At 42.8% G+C, this 25101-nt stretch overlaps 1 protein-coding gene and 1 long non-coding RNA gene across 4 annotated transcripts in view; one reads left to right on the top strand and one right to left on the bottom strand.

Annotated features, from left to right (window-relative positions):
• LOC138250014 (uncharacterized) overlaps window positions 1-6273 on the top strand; it is a 115181-nt gene extending 108908 nt beyond the window's left edge. Inside the window, exon 3 of the long non-coding RNA XR_011194881.1 lies at window positions 1722-6273. This is a non-coding gene — a long non-coding RNA (uncharacterized lncRNA). The remainder of the gene's footprint in view (window positions 1-1721) is intronic.
• Window positions 1-25101, bottom strand: part of TSGA10 (testis specific 10) — a 360446-nt gene that overhangs the window by 142664 nt on the left and 192681 nt on the right. For all 3 annotated transcript variants that reach the window (XM_069204318.1, XM_069204316.1, XM_069204317.1), the window contains exons 10-11: window positions 23593-23708; window positions 16402-16556 (exon numbers count right to left, since the gene is read on the bottom strand). In XM_069204318.1, the coding sequence (XP_069060419.1) occupies window positions 16402-16556; window positions 23593-23708 (271 nt within the window). The remainder of the gene's footprint in view (window positions 1-16401; window positions 16557-23592; window positions 23709-25101) is intronic.

Genomic DNA, 25101 nt, shown 5'->3' with positions numbered 1-25101 from the left:
ATGTGCACTCCATCTGTTAGTGGTATTACCCACTCCCCCCCACACTGAGCCATAGGGCTCGGGGCTCCATGGCGAGTGCAAATACCAGGGGTGAGAGTGGGCACCCCTGTCTTGTGCCCTGGGCGATAGGGAATGAATCATTGATGAGGAGGTCTAGACGAACATGGGCAGTTGGATTGGTATAAAGCAGTCTAGTGTATGCCAAGAGCTTGGGTTCGACTCCTACACGGTGTAGGACCTTGAAGAGTTATGGCCAGGTCATGGTGTCAAAAGGCTTTTCCAGGTTTAGTAGTCACAAAGGTTTCATTACCTCATCTGACTCACCTATTAAAAATGGTGAACATATAAAAAGATACCTTGGTGCCCTACAAATGCCTACAGAAGCTGCAATAGTGCTCACAGAAGTGGCAATTATTATGTTACAGTTGGAAACAGATTTGCTGATAAAGTCACAAGATAGTGTGCACTTGTGGCTTGTACATTTAATGGGGCATATACAAATGAATCTGAAGAGGACTCTGTTTTTTTAATGTTGTTTTCAGAGGCTGATAGCTGGGAAAAACTAAAGAGGTTGCAGGAAGAGGTCTCAGAAGCAGAGCAGCAGAGTTAGATTAGGGCAGGATGTGGTAAAAATGTAGATGATATTTGTATTTCAGCAGATGGAAGACCAGTGTTGCCAGTCAGTTTGCTATTTCCCAAGGCATGCCACCTTCATGGTCCTGCACACCTTGGGCGAGATGCAATGGTGAGGTTCTTCAGAAAAAATTGGTTTCTGTCCGCAGAATAATTGTGCCATCGATGTGTGACTTGCCAGCAGATGAATGTTGGGAAAAGCACACGAGTTACATTAAATGACATAGGTAAAGTAGTTGGTCCTTTCAAGAAAATACAGATGGTCTTTATTGAGATGCTTGTTTGTAACTTGCTGAGATATGTCCTGGTTATAGTGTGCATGGGTGGAAGCCTACCCAACACGGCAAAATGACATTCTAACTGCAGCTAAACTGCTCTACTTGCACGAATATTCAGGTACCAGTTTCTTTGGAGTCAGATTGTGGACTAATTTCAACCATTAGGTCCTTAGAATGCTATGCTATGCTATGTGCAGCTTTACAGGTGAACAGAGGCTACATTGAAGCTATCGACCAAAAGCCTCTTTAACTGCTGAACAGCTCAATGGAACTATTAAGTCCTGATTGGCGAGCGTTTGTGCTTCTACTTCACTGAAATGGCCAGATGTTTTACCTTTGGTGTTTATGAGCCTCCAAAGTACTCCTGACAAGAGGACAGGATTATTTATTTCACTCTCAGACTGGGGAGGCATAACATGACCATGAACATACTCTTGATATCTGAATATGGCAAAAGTCCAATGATTAACCATTAAGACACAACAGAGAGGAGGTGAGGGTGTGGAACTGTTTCTACTCCCCCCCCCCATGCCTCCTTTCCTTAGGTTGATGAAGGCTGCCTTTCTGGTGTCAACTCTTGGGTTAGGGGTCTGACCAGAGTCAGGGCACATTTTCGGTTCCTCCTGTCTTTTGTAATAAATGAGGACTCAAAAAAAAAAAAAGACGGGATTAATGCCATAAGAAATTATAATGGGGTGTGCAATGAGACTGCTTGCTGTATCTGAGAATGCATTTGTGAACACCAAAGATGACACAATACTCGATTACTGCAAATGGTTAGCTGATGTGGTGCATTCTGTCTCCCACCAGGTTAAGTTGCGACCTCAAATCCGCATCATGAACAGTGTCAAAAACTTAGCCCAAGTGACTGGGTGCTGATTAAGAACCACGTGAGAAAGTCTTGCTTGGAACCAAGATGGAAAGGACCGTTCCAAGTAATCCTGATCACAAACACTGCTACTAAGTGCGCTGGGATTTCGCATTGGGTGCATGTGCCACATACTCAGAAGGTGAGGTGTCCCTATAAAGAGGTAGTGTTCTACAAACCAGAACCAAGGGCACCTGTGACTGCACCATCCCAAACAACGCCACCGCAAAAAGCAGAAGGAGGTGAAGTATCTCAGACTGTTGCATCAGTTCAAGTCCCTGTAATATCACAAAGTAGAGTTAAAGCTCTTGAAGTAGAAATATGGGTTCAAGGTGAGACAACCGTTGGGACATCACCAGAACAAGTAGATGATCCAGGAGAAGGGGCAAGTACTGTAACAAGGAGACTCACAAATGATGGTAAATGTCCTCAAAACTATGGTCGAAAGAAATTGAGATTAAGGGTGTCAGTTGAACACATACGGCCAACAGTTGCTGAAGAGACAGTCAAGCGTATAAGTGACACAGAAGAAGAGGATCAACAGACACCAAGAAGGTTAAAAAGAGAGAAAGTGCCTTGTCGAAGCTAGTCTGCATCTGAATGGACATATTCTACCAATCAAGTGCTAAATACATCAGTGGAGGATTTGATTGACCTGAGTTTAGAACTGTTTCTGCGTCCATGACGTCATACTGAACACAATATTGGGAAAAGGCTGCTGAAATAGAATTCTGAAAGAAACAAAGTTTGCAAGACACTATTGAATGAAAAAAGTGCAAAAGACTGAACAAGAGACTGATAAATTGTTAAATACAAAGAATTAAGGCTGCTGTAGAAGAGTAAGGATAACACAGTAGGAAGAAGACATAGAAGAGCTAGGGATGACTACACAAAGACTGCTATAAATTAAGTTAAAAGAACTAAAAGAAATATTTTCAAGGAGTCGCCTTGTGTAAAAGCCTAAAACTGAACTATTGACATTATTTTTGCTGCTATATTTCATTTACGGATCCGACTACAGACAAACATATGCTTCCTAATCAAAGCTAGATGCAAGAGTATTATGGGGTCTGCATGTTTACTAGTAGTCATAACAATGTTACTGGGGATATTATTTCACACCACAAATAGAAAAGCCTATCTCTACATTTGCTACTGTGACAGCTACCTTCCGGGCTTAAAAGGAAGATATGTGTGTGGACGCGTAGTTGCCAGTAACCTCAGAGACTTAAGTTGTTTTTTTCACATTACTGTTAGCCTAATATACTTTTAAAAAGATTTTATTTGTGGGGCTTGTGGTGGGCGTTTTAATCCATTTTAATTTGCGTCGTGCTTTGTTTTTTCACTGCACTTGAATTTGATTTTGTTTCTCGGGCTACTTTTAATGGCAGGCTAATTAGCGCTGCTTACGCTGTTACACTCTATGCTGCCGCCCGCTCTAGTTGTTCAAGGGTGGGCAGGATGCTACTCAACCTCCTTCTGGGATTAAAAGGAGGATGTGTGCATGGACACTCAGTTGCCAGTAAGCTCAGATACTTGAGTTGTTTTTCCCCATTGCTGTTAGCCTAATATACTTTCAAAAAGATTTTATTTGTGGAGGCTTGTAGAAGGCTTTTAATCCATTTTAATCTGCGTTCTGTTTTATTTTTCACTTCACTTGACTTTGATTTTGTTTCTGAGGCTACTTTTAATGGCAGGCTAATTAGTGCTGCTTGTGCTGGTATGCTGCCACATGCTCTAGTTGTTTGAGAGCGGCAGGGTACTACTCAACCTCCTTCAGGGTTTAAAAGGAGTATGGGTGTATGCAGTGCTTGAAATGGAAAAAATAAAGTGCAGGTACTCTGTGCTAGAGTACCTGCTTGTTTCTGAGAAGTGCCGGTACTCCCCAATTAAAAGTATTAAGTTTTTCTTGAGATGTGCCGGTACTCTCCCGATCAAAATAGAAAAGTGCCGGTACTCAGTACCGGCCCATTTAAAGCACTGGGTGTATGGATGAATGTAGTGGGCACGGTGCCAGCATGCCAAAGCGAAGCCCATTTGTACCGGCCCGAGTCTCAAACGTGGCCAGTGCCAGCCACGATGCCCATTAATCCTCAATGACAGTAAGAAGAACATCCTTCAGTAGGAAAACCCTACTAAGCAGCCAACCTCCTAAATGTAATTTTCTCTGGTCCTGTGAGAGTAAAAATGTATTTATCTGCCCTGAATGCAGCTTTCAACTTGCCTCGAACATGAGTTCTCCTCACAAGAAAACCCTGACAACCTCGGACTCTTAGGTCTTATAGCTACACCTCACCTTTAACGTACAAGCCCCTCTCATACACATTTTGAAGGAGTATCTGTAGCACATCATAAGACTCCAAAAAACAACTTATCTACAGAAGAGGCAATAAAAGCTTGCCTAATAAATGTCCGGTCACTATACAAACATAGAACTGAAATTTGAAATATTCTTCAGGATACCACTTGGGACCTTATTTTTCTCACTGAAACATGGCTAAACATTAGTTCAGGACCCGATCTTGAATCCACAATTGCATTTGGATAATCTATCTCACATTTAGATAACACTGGCACCACAAGAGGCGTGTGACAATTATTTACTGCTCTAACTTCTTTTGCTCCAGCCCACGTTTAGAGCTACTGAATAAGGCTGAGGCTCTTGCCTTTACCGTGAAGACTGTGAAAAGCTCTTCCCTCTCCAGTGCTCGTGGTTAAGGCCCCCCTAAGGCCAACTCCCTCTTAAGTGAGAAGTTATCTTATCTGGCATGGTGAGAGGTCCCTCCCACATTGGGGGCCATACCGTAGACATTATATTTAACTTGATTACACTTGGAGACTTCTGTACCTCTAACCTGGACAGACCACCACTTAGTGCCTTTTCTATTTGAAATTCCCATTGCACTGGGTCTTTAAGGTAAGAAAAGGACAAACTACTACCGCTCTTGGCATTCGATCTCTGACAAGGCCTTAAACTTGGCTTGTTCTCAAGTCAAGGTAGATCAGCTGGTAGATATTGATTCAGCAGTCTTATCCTTCAATTGATACCTCACGGATAACCTTGATGTAGTACTGCCCTTGAAAAGGAAATGCAGTAAAAGGACTACTCTTTCTACTCCTTGGTTTTCAGCAGAGTTAAAAGTCGTAAAATTGAAGTGTGAATAATTAGAGAGGAAGTGGCAATGCAACTTTACAGCTGAAGACGGATCCTATTATAAGGCGCCTCTTAGGCAATTCAGAAAGAACTTTGGATATGCAAAAAAAGTATGTTTGAAAACAGATTAAGCAAGCAAAAATTGTTGATTCCTGAAACCCAAGGCCAGAAAACAGTCAACTCCATTATCTCAGGAGTTTGCAGATAGTTTGTCAAGCTTCTCTCATGACAAGGTCTGCAATATCGATGCTAGATTTATAAACAACAGGTATTCTACCCCCACTCCAGGATCATCATCTGAGGTTGGGGACAATGTCAGCCAGCTTACCTCCTTCAATAAGATATCATAGAGTGAATCTGTAATGGTCATTCAAAAGGCCAGATCAGAGTCTCCCATGATTTATGTCCTCCGCATGTCTCCCAGCGTCTTGTAACATGCAATCAATTCCTTAAATCCATTGATTAACACTCTTTTTAATCTCTAATTAGACTCTCGAGTGGTACCCTCAAACTGAAAAAAGCTCTGGCGCTTCCACTGCTTAAAAACACAATTTAGACCCTTTAAGCCCTAGCAATTATAGACCAATTTCCCTACTTCCTGCATTAGGGAAGATGCTGGAATCTTGAGACTGTTGTGTAGCCATTTTAGCTATAGTTTTATATACGTTATTTTAGCAAACTAGGCCTGCCACAGTGCACCTTAACTTAGATATGTTGTATTTTAGCTTTGTTATATTATTTTAACAGTATCCACATTTGCGGTGTTGTTTTATTTTCTCTGTCTAGCTGTTCTTCGCCTAGGTCTGCACTACGTTCTTAAACAAGACATTTCTTTCACTCTGTGCTTTTCTCAAAGCTGCAATAAGATAGGTTACCGGCAAAAGTGGTACGCTTTGTCTCCAATGTTCACAGAAACATACACACTCTTACGTGTGGATCCTTTCTTGGAACATCAGCTGTTTTATTATAAAAACACTACTTTGACCCATGTACATTAGAGGGAGATTCCAGCCAGATAACCATGACTGTATGCTGATTGCTGACTGTTTCGCTACAGCTGCTTATGTAGACTACAGGCCTCTTGCTCAGGTATGCGGGATGATGTCTTCCCAGGAGGAACCTGAAAGAAAGAATTAGAGCTTAACATACGGGCTCTAACATAGCTTAGGTAGGAACTATCCTTATATACTTTAGTGACAATATGGTAGCGTTATTTTTGTGTTTCACTCTCCTTGTCACAATTTTAATCTTGTTGGGCTTCATCGTCCTAGTTATTGCAATACATGCCTTATAATCTAAGATGAAGTTACTTCAATAAAACCTTATTGAGCTATACTCTACCTCTGATTGTCCTTGCATATGTGAGACTAATGTAACTGAGAGAAATGGATGAGATCTGAGTGACCACGATTCCCCTGAGGAGTCATTTATGTCATGCGCCCGGTTGCCCCAATCATCACTGCTCTTGGGTGGAGATGAGGCACTGCTAGTTAGCCGGAACAAACCCAGATGAGGCCAAGAGGTGTCACATGGTGCGGGATCAGATTCAGTCCCCCACAACACAAGTGATTCTACCACCCAAATCCAGTAGTCTCATTAGGATAATGAGAACCTACGCGACAAGTCAACTGCCAAATCTCCAAATTTACAATCTTTTTTACCCCTCATAGTCTGGGTTTCGGGCAGGCTTCAGTTCTGAAGCAGCCCTTCTAGAGGTAGCTGACTTCATTAAAGCCCGGCTGGACATGGGAAAAAATATAATTTTGCTACGGTGGCACATGACATCCTTCTGCATCGGCTAGAAGAAGCAGGCATAATAGGCACCTCTGCAATTGGATAAAACCCTTCCTCTCCGAAAGAAAGCAAGCAATATTTCTATCTACTTTCCCCATGGAATTGAAGGAGGTTGACTGTGGCATCCCACAAGGATCAGCCCTTAGCCCTACCTTATTTAATACATAAATGCCCGCCCCCCCAATCAACTGTACAAGCCTGGGGATTAATGTGGTGTCATATGCTGATGGCATGCAGGAGATGTTTGCTTTCAATCACCTGGACAATTCTGTTACTGCCAACTTTCAGGGTTGTCTCCTGGCAGAGATGGAATGGCTGCACAAGAGCTGCCTTTGCCTGAATTCAGAAAAAATTTAGATACTGAACTTAATCAGAATTTGGCAATCTGAATTGGGCAAACTTCCAGCTGGTACAGCAGTTGCCAAAAATGTAGGGGCTAAAATTGATTCCACTTTTTCATTTAAACCCCAATTTAAGAACAGTGTCAGAATGTGTGTTGCTCTACTGAAAGCTTTAAGAAAGGCCCTCAAATTTCTTACAAAAAAACCCAGAAGGACTTTATCTATGCCCTAATTTTGTCAAGAACTGACTATGCGAACGACTTGCTTTTTGGCTCTCCTCAGATTACAAAGGGTACAGAATGCTGCTGCCCATCTGGTGTTGAAATTCCATCTCACCATTCAATTTATAAGGGTCTGAGAACCCTTCATTGGCTACCAGTGAACCTAAGAATAAAATATAAAACCCTCCAATTTACATATAGTGCCATGCATCAAACTGCTCTTAATTACATCCAAAACAAGTTTAAAAATACCAACCTCACAGAAATATTTGCTCATCTGAGCAAACTTTGCTTTGCATGCCGTGTATATATATATTGGCTTGGATGGTATTTTACCAGTCCAAAGCTGTAATACTGTGCCTGGTGTGGTAAATGGCTTTTGTCATTTTACAGCTCGGCAAGGTTGACACTGTGTCAAACCCATGCTTAAAGACTTTGCTGTACAAATGGCAAAAGACTTTGTCACTATCTAGCTCGGCGTGGATAGCACTGTGCTGATCCAATGCTTAAAAACTTTGCTAGATAAACAGACATTTGAGGTGAGCAAATCTAGAGTGTCGCTGGTGTTGCAGGGTGCTCCTTACTAGAGCTGCTCTCCACCTAAACTTGGGAACTACCCAGAGTTCTCTATTCTCTTTTTTTGCATAATTTATGCGGCACTCTAACCCTGAAAGGGATTTGTTTTGACTTATACTGGGTGCTCCCTTGTGTCTGGACAAAGCTAAACCTCTCTGATGAGCTCTAATGAGAGCGAAACACGTGTCAGGGGTTGCTTTTACTCATTCCAGGTTGGCTTGGATGGTATTTTACCAGTCCAAAGCTGTAATACTGTGCCTGGTGTGGTAAATGGCTTTTGTCATTTTACAGCTCGGCAAGGTTGACACTGTGTCAAACCCATGCTTAAAGACTTTGCTGTACAAATGGCAAAAGACTTTGTCACTATCTAGCTCGGCGTGGATAGCACTGTGCTGATCCAATGCTTAAAAACTTTGCTAGATAAACAGACATTTGAGGTGAGCAAATCTAGAGTGTCGCTGGTGTTGCAGGGTGCTCCTTACTAGAGCTGCTCTCCACCTAAACTTGGGAACTACCCAGAGTTCTCTATTCTCTTTTTTTGCATATATATATATATATATATATATATATATATATATATATATATATATATATATATCAAGAGCTTGGGTGGTGGGGGGCTCACTCCTGACTGGTCTCAAAGCTCTGGAACTCCCTGCCCAACTATTTCCGAAACATTACCTCGGAGGGCAACTTTAAGGCACAAAGCTGTTCTCTGGGGAGTAACCTCCTGCTAATAAAAGAAACAGGCTGGTCCTGGCCATCATCAGTGGTCTGCAGTCGAACTTCTCCTATCCCATGCTCAGAAGCATCTGTCTGCACAATGAACTGCTTAATATAATCTGAAGCATTGAGAATGGGTGTTGACCACAGTGCCTCTTTCTGGGTGTCAAAAATCTTTTCACAACTCACTGTCCAGTTTACCTTTTTTGGGTTGTTTCTTGGAGGTGAGTCCTGTGAGGGGTGCCACAATAGTGCCATATCCCTTCACAAACCCACTGTAGTACCCAGTCAACCACGAAATGCCCTGACCTGGGTGTGGGTTATTGAAACCCACCAGTCAAGAATAGTCTGGATCTTGGGTTGTAAGCTTTGACATTGGCCTCCACATACAAGGTGACCCAAGTATACAACAGTGCCCTGCCCTATCTGGCTCTTGCTTGCCTTGATAGTGAGTTGTGCTTGCTGCAGGGCCTCAAGGACTTGTCTAAGGTGGATCAGGTGATCCTACCAGGTGGAATTATAGACAGCAATATCATCAAGATATGCTGCACTAAAAGACTCCAATCTAGCAAGGACTTTGTTCACCAACCTTTGGAAGGGAGCAGGGACATTCTTTTATCCAAAAGGCATGGCATTACAGTGAACTGGTACTGTCCATCTGGAGTCAAGAATGCTGACTTTTCTTTGGCTCCTGGGGTTAAAACAATTTGCCAGTACCATGATGTTAAATCAAATGTACTGAGAAAGTTGGCTGCACCCAGCCTGTCAATAAGTTCATCTTCCCTTGGGAAGGGTGGACATCTGTATTCATGACATCACTGAGGCCCCTGTAGTCCACACAAAACCTCAGCTCCTGTGTATCTCCCTTGGAATGAGGTTTGGGGACTAAGACCACTGAGTTGGCCCAGGGACTTACAGAGGGCTCAATCACCCCAAGTTCCAGTATCTTGCTGACTTCTGATCTGATGCTTTATGTGACTTGATCAGATTGATCAGATTGTAGATTTTACTTTTGACAAGCAAGTTTCTCCAGTGTCCACATCATGGGTACAAAAGGATGCCAGGTCGAGTTTGACTTTTTAGGTTTGCCCCAGTACACTCAGCCTGCACTGGCACTGCAGAGGGTATCTGGGTGCAAGGCCCTAGTGGGTGGCACAATGAGTGTTGCTGCCCTCAGGGGCTTACTCCTACTATCTCATGCCCTGGGTACTGGGGTACCCATTTACTAGGGTCTTACAGGGATATGTAAGAGTGTATCCAATTGTGCCAAGCATCACAAAAGATTTAGGAAAAGCTGGGAGGCGGGAGGGCGGGAATGGTGCTTCGGGGAGGGGGGGCGAGGAAAGAAAGGAAAAGGAAAAACGAGAGAAAAAAGGCAGAAAAAGCTAGAGTGAAAGAATGAGAGAGAGAAATACTTACTTGTGATGGCCACTAGACCACCAGGGATGAGGCGCAGGGATGACCTGCGGGTGTAGGAGGACCTTGAACTGAGAGTCAGGAGATCCTCAGTTCGTCCCAGTTAAAGGCAGAGGCAGCAGCAGCCAGAGGAGCTGGGGAGGGCAGTAGACGCTGACCAGGAGGTCAGTGAAGTTTCCCTCTCACAACGCCGCGGCTGCCATTAAGAAGGGGAGGGGGCGAAGGGAGCGGAGGGAGCGTTCAGCTGGGAGGCTTGGAGGGCGGAAAAGGTGCTTCGCGCGGGAGGGGAGGCAGGAATGAGAGAGATAGGAGAAGGAAAAACGAGAGAAAAAAGAGATACAAGGCAGAAAAAGCAAGAGTGACAGAGAGAAATACTTCCTTGTGATGGCCACTAGGCCACCAGGGAGAAGGCGCAGGGACGACCCTGCGGGTGGAGGAGGGGCTTGAACTGAGTCAGGAGACTCTCAGTTCGTCCCAGCAAAAGGCAGAGGCAGAAGCAGCAGCAGCCATAGGAGCTGGGAGGGCAGCAGACGCTGACCAGGAGGTCAGTGCAGTTGCCCTCTCAAAACGCTGAGGCCACCATTAGGAAGAGGAGCGGGGTGGGGGGAGCAGTCAGGTGGGAGGACAGGAAAGGTGCTTCTCGGGTGGAGAGGGGGGCAGAGGAAAGAGGGCAGAAAGGAAAAGGAAAAACGAGAGAAAAAGGCAGAAAAAGCAAGAGTGAAAGGGTGACAGGGAGAAATACTTACTTGTGATGGCCACTAGACCACCAGGGATGAGGCGCAGGAACGAGCTTGCGGGTGGAGGAGGGCCTCAAACTGGGAGTCAGAAGACTTTCAGTTCGTCCCAGCAAAAGGGAGAGGCAGCAGCAACAGCAGCCAGAGTTGCTGGGAAGGGCAGCAGACGCTGACTAGGAGGTCAGTGCAGCTGCCCTCTCACAGCGCTGCGGCCGCCATTAAGAAGGGGAGTGGGAGGGGTAAGCGGTCTGCTGGTAAAGGTGCTTAGCGGGGGGATAGGGCAGAGGAAAGAGGAAAGAAAGGAAAAGGAAAAACAAGAGAAAAAAGAGAAAAGAGGCACAAAAAGCAAGAGTGAAAGAGTAGCAGAGAGAAATACTTACTTGTGATGGCCACTAGAACACCAGGGATGAGGCGCATGGGTGAGCCTGCGGGCGGAGGAGGGCCTTGAACTGAGAGTCAGGAGACTCTGAGTTTCCTCTCAGCAAAAGGCAGAGGCAGCAGCAACAGCTCCCAGAGGAGCTGGGGAGGGCAGCAGACGCTGACCAGGAGGTCAGCGCAGTTGCCCTCTCACAGCACTGCGACCTCCATTAAGAAGGGGAGGACGGTGGGGGAGCGGTCAGCTTGGAAGGCGGGATGATAGGAAAGGTAGCTTCGCTGGGGGCGCGAGGGGGGCAAAGGAAAGAGGGGAGACAGGAATAGGAAAAACAAAAGAAAAAAGAGAAAAAAGGCAGAAAAAGCAAGAGTGAAAAAAGTGACAGAGAGAAATACTTACTTGTGATGGCAACTAGACCACCAAGGATGAGGCACAGGGATGAGCCTGCGGGTGGAGGAGGGCCTTGAACTGAGAGCCAGGAGAATCTCAGTTCGTCCCAGCAAAAGGCAGAGGCAGCAGCAAGCAGCAGTAGCCAGAGGAGGTGAGGAGGGCAGCAGACGCTGACAAGGAGATCAGTGCAGTAGCCCTCTCACAGCGCTGCAGCCGCCATTAAGAAGGGCGAATGATCAGCTGGGAAGCGGGAGGGTGGGAAAGGTGCTTCACGGGGGTGAGGGGGCAGAGGAAAGATGGGGAGAAAAGAAAAGGAAAAACGTGAGAAAAAAGGCAGAAAAAGCAAGAGTGAAAGAGTGACAGAGAGAAATACTTACTTGCGATGGCCACTAGACCACCAGGGATGAGGCGCAGGGACGAGCCTGCGGGCTGAGGAGGGCCTCGAACTGAGAGTCCGGAGACTCTCAGTTCGTCCCAGAAAAAGGCAAAGGCAGCAGGAGCAGCAGCCAGAGAAGCTGAGGAGGGCAGCATACGCTGACCAGGAGGTCAGTGCAGTTGCCTCTGCCAACTGCTCTCTTTTGTGGTAGTGTGGGCAAGCAGTTTAGGCTCAACAGAGAGCAATGCTAAGCATTTTTGAACATCCAGAGTCAATAAATGAGACACACTTTCAAGAAGAAACTCAAGACCAATGTTTAGAAAAATATAGCTAATTTCATAGAATGTTTCAACACCAGAAAATCTTCAAAAAATGTAAGTACTGTGGCAGTGTATCAATTTTTGTAAGTAACAAGTTCACTCAAAAGCACATTTACCCATACAAGACTTTCATTGGGCAAAGTACATTCACTGCATAGAGGTCTCTGCAGATGGATCTCAAGGGTCCCCTTTAGGTCATGAAGTACTAGGGGGGGCAAGGTAACAAGAAACACCAGCAGTACAGTTTCATCTGCCCTGGGGTGTCTGGGTGCAGAGGTGCTGGATGGATCCGGGGTCCTGCACACTGCACAGTTGGCGATGAGGGGGGCACCTCAAAAAAGGTTGCAGAGAGGACTTAGGGACAAGTCCGAGAGTTCCCTACGTGGGGCTCTGTCGGTGGGGGTCCTGTGAGAAGGGAAACACCATTGATTGTAGTGACCCGGGCTGGGGAGCTCGGGTGCAGCTGGGTTTGGTCATCGGGCACGTCTGCATCAAAGGTGCCCACGTTCTTTGTTGGACCTGCAAGAAGGGGCCAAAACAGTGCAGCTGGTCCTCTCTCAGTGCTGGCCTTTGCGATGCTGATGTCCCTCGACGACAGGACTCTGGTTGCAAAGCTGGAGTCCGGATTGGACTCAAACAAGTGTTGGTTGCTGTAAGGGGTTAGGTACACCGGGTATTGGTGCAGGACCGCTGCGTGGGACCTAGCATCTTCTCACTTGGTGGGGACACGGATCTGGCCTCCTGGAGCACAATGACCTCCTCCTGCACGGCTGCTGCATCGTTGGACCCAGTGATCAGCAGAACAGTGAGCCATATGTTGTGGTTGGTGCCTGCAGGCAAGTGGCTCGACTACTTCAAGGGAGATGCTGACAACTTGGCGAAGTGCTGGAAGGCCTTTGAGGCTTTGGGAGGATGGACAGCTGCAGGACGAGTCGGGTTGTTGGGACAAAAGCAGGTAAGCAGGCAGGGTTAATGCCAAATTCCACCAGTAGTCCACAATTCTCACTTCTTGGGCTCTTTGTCCTATTCTTTCTTCAGTCAAAAAAATCTCTTCTTCTGGAATTAGGGGGCCACCTGAATACTCAATATAGGGGAATATAGGGGAGTGTAGGGCACTAGCCAATGGGCTACTTACCCTTGGGGTGACTACAGCCCTATATGACCACTTCCTGAGGGGAATGGGCATAACTCTGTCCCAGAATTCCTAATTCCACTAAAAACAAGATGGTGGAACCCTTCTTTTGTTGAGCACATCAAACTGCCCACCTTATGGGTGTGTCTAGCCTGGTAGTGCACCACACCTACATGCATAACTAATTTCCTAGTTGTCCTAGTGCCAAATGGGCCTCAGGGCAGGAGGTGGCAACTCCCAGGTCTGGGGGAAGCGGTGGTCGCATATCAAAGGTGGCAGGGACTTTGAAGTCCCTGGCCTTGGTATGCAGATGCTGTAGCTATCCTGCTGGAGGAGGTGCTTACACCTTCCTCTGGAGCAGGCACTGTTTCTGGTCTCTGAGAGCGTTTCTCTCACCTCCAGGGGGTTAGAAACCTCTCTGTGGTGGCAGGCTGGTCAGTACTAGTCAGCTAGCAGACTGACAGCCTGGTAGGATTCGGGGGGCATCTCTAAGGTGCCCTCTGGAAGCATGTTATAATAAATCCAAGACTGGCATCAGTCTGGATTTATTAAGACAAGGTGTTTGACACCAAACACCATAGGTTTCAATGAAGCCATTATATAGCTGGGTAACTCGTTATGACGAGTGTCCAGAACATACCTAAAGATGGCATCCCTGTTCACTTGCAACATCTAGTAATCGAACTAGACATCAGAGGAGCAGGTCTGCTCTTGCAGAGCTCTAATGCCTGCTGTAGGGATGTCTTGCATATACTTAGATGCAGAGATTGGGACATGGTACACAACGAGTGTGCCATGTCATACTTTCTCTCATGGCTTGGACCATGACACGCAGTCTGCGGTGGCAGGCTGTGTGCAATTTTTAGGGGGTCCCTTAGGGTGTCACAATACATGCTGCAGCCCTTAGGGACCCTCTCTAGTACCCAGGCCCCAGGTACTAGATGTACCACTGCTAGGGCTTCACAGAGATACTAAACAGTGTGCCAATTGTACATATTTGAAACTTTTACCTCGTTTTTAGGGAAAGAGCACTGGCACTCGGGACCTGGCGAGCAGGAAACCAATGCACTTCAGTCGAAAAACCTCAGTACCAGTGGCAAAAAGTGGGGGTGACTATGTCCAAAAGGGGCATTTTCCTTCACTGACATAATGTGCAAAGTTAATGCTTAGGAAACATTAATAAATGCTAAAATGGTAGTAGACAAAACGTGCTAGGACTGAAAATACTTTGACACTAACGTTATATTTAACTAAGCAAAATAAACTGTGGAAAAGGCACCAGGCCTGATCTTGACCTTGACCTTTTGAAAGTCTTGCTTTTCATAAAGAACATTTGTTGCACAAAAATGTTTTCTTTTCAATTGTACAGATATTTTGACTTTTAAAAAGACCACTGTTAATTACTGAGTAGGATTTTTATTTAGAAGGTTACATATGAAAGTTCACACACTGGAATGTAGTCTTGTATAGGAGGAAGAATCACGAGAACTCAGGTGAGATAGTTACACAATAATACATAGTTGCAGTCTTAGAAGTTGCTGTCTGATGATTATTGTGCTCCTGTGAGAAGACAGGGAGTGCATGTGTTCCACTGGGTGCATCAAAAGCAAATTGGTCGTCTGAAGAAAGAAGAAAGTACTTCATTTGGCAACATTAATTTTGTTTGTCTATAATAATGTGTGTTCTTAGAGTAGGTTATCTCGTTTCCCACATCCCATTCACCATATCCCTTTTCTGCTTAGAAACTCTACTGAGTTCATTGAACCCCTCCTTATGAGCAGTTCTGCAATGATTGATTACTGAGCTTATTTTTATGCTGAAGCTTTGTGCTTTATGATTTCTGTTGAATTCAGAACTTTTTATGGCTTTCGCAAACTGACGCCGTTATTTCCCTCTCATTGCTAGAATAGGGATTATTTCCTATATGGAACGTGCTTAATGCATTTTATTATGATTTATTGACTACTTATTTTGAATTCTGACAAGACTAATGACTAATATTGATGAATGTATACAATGGCTTTAAGAAAGATGAATTACTTAAAGATTTGATTAATAAAACCCTTTAACTCATACCAAGGTCTCATTATTGACTGAAATAGACTAAAGATTGTGATAATAATTTTATGTGATGTACAGCTCTTGACTAATCTCAGCAAATGTCAAAGATCCATTGTCCTGAGGAAGCAGGGTGGAGCCCTGATGAATGGTAAACAAAATCCTCAACTGAAACAATCCCCACTCCAGCAATATATTTGAAATGCTAGACAGGTACCACATTTGGCCCAAGAGCCTTGGTTTGTGTAAAAATCATAAGTGTGTCACTCCAGTTGAGGTGGTTTGTAACCTTTTTGGAAAATCCAATTGGCCATTTGTAAACGGTTTCTACTTGAGTTGTGGCAAATTAATTTCTGGAAGCAGAGTTAAGTATATTCAGTGGAGAAACAGGATTCTCTGATAGTCAAATACAAATATTCACTTACCCTACAGACTTCAAAAGCCATTTCCAAAATCCAACTGGAATCCATGCCTTAGCAGTTTAGGATTCGAAAAAACAAATGCTAAAAACCTATATTTGACAGAAACCATGAGCTGATACTCACTTGGTATTTTAACATGGAAATTTACCTCTAAAAATAGACAATAATCATTACTGAAATCTTTAAAACTTTAAGAAAAACAGTAGTTTTAGAATTAAATTCCACAATTCAGTTTTTTGTTGGTTCACTAATGATAACAATGTGTGTTCTTATGGTCCTCTGTCTGTTCACCATCAATGTAAGGTTTGTGATATGGCTATAATAATAACATCTCTAATAAACTGCACAGTGTGTACATGATCTCAACTACATTAAGAAAATAGAGGCTCACTAATATCTTATCAGCGCTTCAAGTGGAATTTGTTAAGTGACAGTGCCTTACAAACCAGGCCATACTTCCACTGCATAGGAAGGTGGAGCAATTTTACAAACACAAGACTAGTAGTAAGACACTGGGAAACATCTACAACAAACAACATTTGTCAGCCCACAATAATGTACAGCTTCATTGAGTTTACAGGGCAATACCTACTTTGATCATAAGGCTTTCTTCAAAGGCAGCAATCCTCTCGGTTTTGTCATCCACACTAAGAAGTAAAGAGTCCTTTTCCTTGTGCATCTCAGAGATGGATGTTCTGAGAAGAGCAATATCGTCTAGTTGGGAAATATTCTGGCTTGTAAGTTCCCCTGTACACAAAAGGTACAAAACCTTATCATTCTAAACATGTAAATTTATCATCACGAAAACAAAAAGTTCAGGGCCTGATTAAGAAGACAGTGGGAACAGAAAATCTGTTTAACAATCTTTGCCTCTCAAAGTAAAATCACCCCTATGCAGAAATCAGTTGATCCGAAAATACCTCTTAATTTATCAGTGGATTCACATAGGTTCAGAGTTAACTTTGCCAAAAGTAGTGACGGACCAACCACCAAATTTACAATCAATCATCTGCCACCATGTCTAGCAGAAATGCCGCCATTGATCGAAACGGTGGTTGAATTTCCTCAAAAGATGAGTAGTGTCCCTAACATGCTAGAAAACAAACCACCCTTCTGCATGTTTGGGAGACTAAATATGTGGGCACCTACAATACACCCCCACTCTGGGGACATATTTACAATCACCACAACTGATGGCTGAAATTCTACCACCTAGAGAGGGCATTGTATTGTATTTAAATTGTATTTATATACTACTTACCACCCCTGATGAGGTGTTGAAGCACTTTTTTGGTGAGTAGAATACTTCTCTGCAAAAACTCAGGGTTAATAGTTAATCTCATGTTTTTCATTGGTATTTTCATACATAGTGAAGTTAATATGTTTTACGGTGTTCTTAAGATGGGATGAACCTTTACTTGATTTGAATCTAGGTTCTTGTCCTAGAAATTCATTCAATTTAGATTTGTGAAGTGGAAGATTATAATATAAGTGCTTCACTGCTTAATTTGAGCTGGTGTTCAGCACGTTCACTTATCTCTCAACACCAGCACTGGTGGCATTGTTCGTCCAATTTTGAAGTGCGCAAAACTACGGAGTGTTTAGTAATTTATTATCCATTTGAAATGAATAGTAACTGCTGCCCATAACATTCTTGTAGCTTTGGTTGGCCTTCTATAGTCTGAATTGTCACACTTGTTCAAGTGTGATGGTTAGTAGTGGTGCTAGTACTGGCATTGGCAGCGCTGGCAGGGGCAATTGGTGGTGCAAGCTGCAGTGGCCGCCTGGGAAGGGCCCTGGCACCTACATTTTTACAAATTAAGCACTGAGCTGCTTAATAACGTTAAACGTTGGAAAAAGCATGTTTTGTTGAATATGTAAATGAAAAGTGAAGACTCAAGAGGATTAGAATACACTTAGGAAATCTTATATTCTAGGTGAATAGTGTGTATAGGGCTAGAAAGATATTCAATTTTACATTGACACGTTGATAAGGGGCAGTGAAGGCAAGGAAAATAGGGACAAGAGAAACATTTCATAGGCAGATGTCAAGTTCATTTTTATGCAAGGACATGAGAAGGATCAATGGTTGCTCATGCAGGAAGGTGTTGTATGTTACAGCATTTAGGTAGTCCATTTGACTCTGCTTGATTTTAAGCTGTTTTGAAGCAATTCAGTGGAGGTGATCCATGGCATCAACTGATTAAATCTCTGCAGAGGTATGCCTCCACCCACTCTCCCCTTAAACAGCTTTTAAGTTGCTTTGGGGGTGGAAACCACCAGCCCAGGTGAATAAATCCGAATGTGGGGCATATTCCACCACTGCACTGGCAGAAAATTCCCTACAGTGTCAGACAGAATTTCTGCTGCTGAAGTTAAATGGTAGTAATTTTCCATGAGAGAACATAACAGTCTAGGTTTTTTTAAGCTTTTAATAGTTCTGCCATACACCTTTTTTGGTACACTGATAGATTATGTGTCCTCCATTCTGTTAGAAGTTGAAGCATACTTCTGATTTACCTTGCTCTTGCACTGTACCAAGATTCCTGGTGAAGTGGTTTTAAGAAGGCTGTCACACTATAACCACCAAATTACTAAGTGCTCTCACTAGTGACGTCATCAATACTCCACCGCTGTTTAATCTCACGCCAGTCACATTCATGAAAACATACTCAAACACTTGGCAAAACTGAGTACCACAAAAGCTTAGAAAACAAATCTATATATACATAATATATGATTTTACTCCTGCAATATGATTAAAAATAGCTACAATCACATGCAAATATATAAAAACATACACCACATATCACAAAGAAAAGGAAGCTGTTTCTAAGAAAATACAATCTGTCATCAAGTATGTACACCTCTACTATATGAATCACTGGGAGTTTGTGATTTTTAATTAATAACATATAAGGACATCCATGTCTTAATTTGTCCTTGACGTGTTTCAGTGGAGTTGAGTTATAGATTTCACCTTCTTCATGAATAATGAATATAGCTTCTATTCATTAAAATAAGCAATCTCAAACAATGTCCAATGTTGGTAAAGACCTAAATGACATATGGGCAGCTGAAAAATCTACTTCTTGCGAAATATATATCTGCTGCAAACCCTGCAGTCCACTTTTGGGACCCTAAACTACTTTTAGGCCCCTGCTTAACGAGCCTGCACAAAACATGCAATGAATAAACTAAAGTAGATTTAAAAAAAGTTGAAAAGATTTATGCAGATTCGTCAAACCGCACCAAAGCCATTAAGAAAACAAAGAAATGTCTTTCTAATTGACACTTTGACGTAACCATGATTACAGAGACGAATGCCTCCGTTTATCATACAAATATATATATATTTGTACAGACAGATATATTCAAACAATTTTCTAGCAGTGTCTACATCCCCTAATGTATAACTGGCCCAGCAAGACGCAGCAGTTTTATGGAAAAACAATCAACAGTTGAAATGGAGGCAGGCTCAGAGATATTGATGCCTGTGAATCAAGAAAACTTCAAACTGTAATTGTTTGGCCTGTAGACCTGGCGAGGGCAGAGATAGAATAGTGATCCATAGGCACTAAGCAGCATTTGCTGTCTCCTATAAATATGTGCTGTGATTATACGGTATACAACTTCCATGTATCTCTGGTAGCTGCTTTCATCTTTCTTAGGAAAGCCCTCACATATGACCTGATCGGTCTGCACCAGGATATGGAGTGCATGTCCTGAGATGAGACCTGGCATGACAAGCCACAAAATGTTGTCCTTCTTCGATTCTGGCTTGAGACATGGTTATCATAGTGTTAACATGTTCTAGGCATGTGATTCACAAACACGAACCCCATGATTGATTTAAGTATCTCAGAGATTAGATTTAACGCCAGGGGTACACTATGTAAATTCCATGTTACTGTATAGCGTCTTTCTTGTTTTTCTCAGTCTGCTGTGTTCTATCAAGTGAATAACAGAACAACATGTCCATTTAAAGAATCACATTTCAGAAACATTTAATATCAAAAGCCAATATATGGGAATCGTAATGATTGGCCCTAACTGCTCTATTTACACATGCCATCGAACATATATATATATATATATATATATATATATATTGTTCTCACATCCACAAATCAAGTAAAAGAAAAGGATCAGTTGTGCTGAAGCCTGCTCCTCAGTATGAGATAGTAGCACACTCATAATACTGAGAGAAAGTTCATCATCCACATCTCAATGGCTTTTACGCCAATCTATTAGCAAATAGTTGATAATATGAACACCAGTTGATGGATTTTAGTCCTGATGAATTTGATAAAAACTTGAAGCCACTACCCTTTAAAAACCTGCAAAATGTTAAAGTATAAGTGTCGGCATTTTTCAGGGGGTGGCGTCTTCTAGGATCAGTACAAGATGAAGTAATGTTGTAAATCAATTGGCAGTGTTGGCCTTGATATTCTCTGGTGCATCACTGTTTGCAGAATTAGTACATCACTGAAGATGCAAAAAAGCAGGACTTTCTGATGTAGGTACAACTAGTTGCTGCTTTTCTTTCTTTCAGGATAATGTCTCTTTGGGAAGAGTAATCCCTACCCCGCTACTCTGAATCAAAGCCTTGAATATTTGTTTCCAAGTTTGACAGTGCTGGTATGAATTCTACTCCAAACATGCAGGTGTGACATCAAGAAGGGGCATGTCTTGTTTGGTGCACAGGCTAGACTTTCTAATCTCCTCCATGGTGAAAAGAACTCTGTGGGGATCGGCAAAGCCAGAAGGGTATGCATTTGATGTGTTTAAGATGGGTTCTTTTAATGATGTTCGTCTGTGGAAGTTAGACATTTATTTGTGTTTTTTCTCTAATAGGAGTTATCTGCTCTAGGAGCCATGGCCCATGTGGATATGTAAAAAAAAAAGTTGTGTAAAGACCTTTCTTGTGAGAGGTAGGAAGTCTGATGCCACTGCACAGCCAATTTAGGCATGCAATGTTTTTTTATTTTAGTGCTCAGATAATTCTAAGTTCATGCTTAATGACTCGAGATTGTTGTATGAACTTTTATCAAGTAATTCTATATTTTTTGGGATATTCTGCAAAAGGTTAAATAAAATCAAACTTTACTTTGAGTACTGTACTTACACAGGCAATGATTTTCATCTCTGATCCAAAGTACTTTCACCTAAAAGGACTTTACTTGTAGAGCGATCTTACACTAAAACAACTGAAGCTAACAGAGTTAGGCACTCATTATGACATTGGCGGTCTTTTCCAAAGACCACTGATGCCACGGGCGCCAGAACACCATCTTCTGCCTGCCATAATATGGACACTGACGGATTTCCGCCACAATTAGGGTGGAAATCCAGCAGTAGCCATGCTGGCGGGCGAGGTGCCTGGGAGATGCTACCACCTGCACCGCCCCGCCAGAAGGACACTGCCAGCCGTATTATGGCCATTCATATGACCTGGTGGTGTCCTGCTGGTGGGGTGCTGTCGGCTGTAGCAGCGCACCTTCCCATTCCCTGCCAAATGACCTCCTCACCGGACAAGGTAAGTCGAGCGTCCAACAGGGGATGGGGTTGTTGTGTGTGGTGTCTGCCTGTGTGTGTTTGAATGTGTGTGTGTGTTGAGGTGTATGCATGCCTGTATGCATGTGAGTGAATGAGTGTTTGAATGTTGCCGTGTGTGCGTGTCTGCATGTCAGTGTGTATGTGTGCATGTATGCGTGGAGGGGGCTGGGGGGTGCAGTGCCTGTAGGGGGGTGGGAGGTGCAGTGCCTGTAGGGGGTAGGGGATGCTATGTGTGTAGGGGGGGGCAATTGCTTGCTCGGGAGGAGCTGTCTACCGGTGACAGGAAAATAATTCCCTGTCACCAGTAGCCCTACCGCCATGGTTTTCTTGTCGTGCTACTGCCTCGGAAACCATGGAGTAGGCCTGCTTATAATGCTGCAGGCGGACTTCTGTGGACCGCCGGTTTGGAGAGGAACATCTCTGGCCCAGCAGTTCATACCGCCCTGGCGGTATGACTGGAGACGTGGCGTGTTGGTAGAGGCCAACCTGCCACACTCATAATGTGGCGGTATTCACCACCAGCCTGAAGGAGGTAATACCGCCATATTAACCAGGGTCATAATGAGGGCCTTAATGTACAGACTAGAAATATGATGGGTGCCGTATCATATACTCCTCTAAATGGATGTCCACACCTGTTAACTTTGATGCCTAACTCAAACCATTCCTTGGTTGAAAATGGTTCAGCTACTGGTGTAGTATGACAGCTACTGCTTATGGAGCTGGTTACGCTGAAAAATTAACAAATGTTACTGCCACTGTGGTGGTACATGTGACTACTGTGTACTTATTCACTCTATTTTCTGGTTCTCGCTGTAGTATCAGACATTCAATTGGAATATTTTTCTTTATTCAGTGTTACAGTCACAATGTATGTTTTGCAAACAAGGATAAATGCAAATAGTACAAATACTTCCCAATGAATAACAAGAGAAACTTGGTACACTGATAGAGTTGTGGTTATTAATCTTAAAGCCATGTGCTAGAGAATTACAAATAGGTAACTTACACATTAATATAACCAAGCATGTACAGGCAAACTCAATAACATTTGATGTACTGAGCGAATGTAATTTGGTTTTGATTAAGAGTCACATATGTACTTGTATACATACATATAGATGGCTATGTGAGTATGTATTAACACCATAGTATCTCCAAAATAACATGTCTTGGTGCAGCTGCACATTCACTACCAGGAATACTCTCATGAGAATCAGAAGAGTGACCATTAAAATGAGTGTGGAACTGCACAGTAACTCAGTTTATTAAGAGACAGGAGCAGAGTCCTATGACTGATCCACGACATTTACAATATAACGCTTCCATAGCACAAACTGCCTGCCTTTCCTGGGATGCCACACCTACAGAATGCACCACAATCAGCATTAGATGCCCGACTATGTAGTCTAGCACCCTTCAAGTAACTAGACTCCTCTGAACATGTCTGTGTTCTTATGCATGTACCCAGTCACTTAGTTAAGCATGCCCTGGTCAAAGCTGAAAACCGTGACACACTGGAAACTCCACTTAATGCTATTTTCATCCCTGAGAGGGGTGATATTGTACCCCTTTGCCATGTTATCCTAACATCCTTTGTTACTATCTAGTGTTATTTCCACTTCTGTAAACTCACCATCAATATAATTTTGCACTGCTACAACACCCATTAAATCTTAGTTGTCCTATATAAAAACTCAAATAATTATAAACAACTGGATTCCAGAGTTCTGAGACATGATCGAGAATGGAATTAACTAATACACAATTAATTTAGAGAATGTAAATGATCAGCATTCACAACCTTTACATAATACTCAAAACAATCATAGGAGTAGATGAGTAATTAATATTGGAAGGGTTATGCTTCCCTGTTTTGGTTATACAAAGCTGACTGCACCTTATGCAAACTGTTGTGGGTATGATAATATTAACCTGATGGTCAAATCTGATGTGGCAAGCATATATGTTCCCTAGCTCTCAATTCATAAAAGAAATGCATAACAAATTGCACACATGGTTAATCACCAATCCCTATTTTAAACTTGATTCTTAGTGCACAGTTTTGCTCAAGAATGTCACTTTTCTTTAATCAACCTTCACTCTACATGACTGACCATCAAGTGATGACTTTGAAGCCTGTAATTAGCTAACTATTTAAGAGGTATGAAAAGAAGTACATTCACTAGTACAACTAATTTCTATATTGATATCTACTACTCACCAATTTTTTCATCCATCCGTCCAACTTTTTCTTGGGTCATTTGCAATTCATTTTGCTTCATTGTGAGGCGACAACGGGTGTCCTCCAATGCCTGTTCTGTCTCATCATTCAGTGACCTGCAAAAACATTTAACATTGCTCAATTGTACCACAGGAACAAAAAGCTTTTCCATTACACTATTGCAGGGGTTAGTCAATTACGTGCAGGTCTGTCAAGGAGGAATATCAGATTGCATCCTGAATTCACAAACTGGATTCAAACTCCATAACTTTGTAAAACGCAGAGACTCTAGCCATAGTGCTTTGACATAATGTAAAGAGACACCTGCAATGCCCTGTCAGGGGTGGTATGCACTATATAAATGCAATTTCAATTACTTTCAATAACTAGGGCTCTATAAAAACTCATAATAAATCAAAAATGCTTACCTGAGCAAGTAAACAAGATTCTCACCTTTCCTCAATACTCTATTTGTTATTCTGGACTGCATCAACCCCGCCATGCAACCATTGCCACTTTAACAGCCAGAAATAGTAAAAGTTTACACTGCACACTAACTTCAAATAAATAACTATAATAGTGCACTGCAAAATGATTTCCAATAATGGACATATACTGGGGTTCCCAAGATAACGTTCTTTTTTGGGTCTGGCTCAAGCGAGTTTTACCTGTTTCAATCAGCATAAGGATATTAATTAATATTAATGAGCCCTATGCTACTCGCCGGAAGGGAGTTGTTCTGGGTTTGTGACTGTGTTCATTCTTGAATTGAAAACATGATGAGGTGAAATCAAATGATACTCTATTAGAATATGCCTTCTCTGTATTTTGCTGGTGTTGGGACATCTGCTTGCCAACCTTAATTGCAATCCTTTATAAAATTATCATCCTCATCCAAATGACATTAGCAATTCTTTCATATTCTCATAAGTCATCTAGCATAGCCTCAAAGCCACTCAGCTAAAAAAACATGTAAGAACACACTATGCACTTCCAACTTAAAGTCCTTCTGTAACTTCTTCACTCCATCCATGGTCTCGTAAAAATGATTTCCTTTTCAAATCCGAAGACATCTGGGACATCCATTGTACTTGAAGATTGTGAATCTTGCTTATCACTTAACATCAGCACTGAAAATTGTGCTTATGAGAACTTGCTAAAGGCATGAAACACCAAAGATGCCGTCTTTTTGAACCTGCAGGGTCCTCAAAGGTCCTGCCCAAAATGATTCCTTTTTAATGTCTTCAGGTAACCACTAGCTGACATGACCAGTATTTGTCAAACTGAATTTCGAAAGTACATGAAAGACAAAGAAATCAAATTCTAGGTTCACAATAATGGCATTCAAATAGTTCCCCCAACTCTAATTTCTCATAAATGTGATTCAATAGGCTCTTCCTCAACAGCAGAGCCTCATGTTTAATATATGTTTGCCTCTTCAATCCCCTCTAACCAATATTTAGAAAGGCCCCTAAGCCACATGTAAAACAGCCTCAGAAGCCACCTTTA

This window comes from Pleurodeles waltl, chromosome 8 (genome assembly GCF_031143425.1).
Source record: "Pleurodeles waltl isolate 20211129_DDA chromosome 8, aPleWal1.hap1.20221129, whole genome shotgun sequence".
NCBI lineage: Eukaryota > Metazoa > Chordata > Amphibia > Caudata > Salamandridae > Pleurodeles > Pleurodeles waltl.
This window is presented reverse-complemented; position numbering and strand designations above follow the sequence as displayed.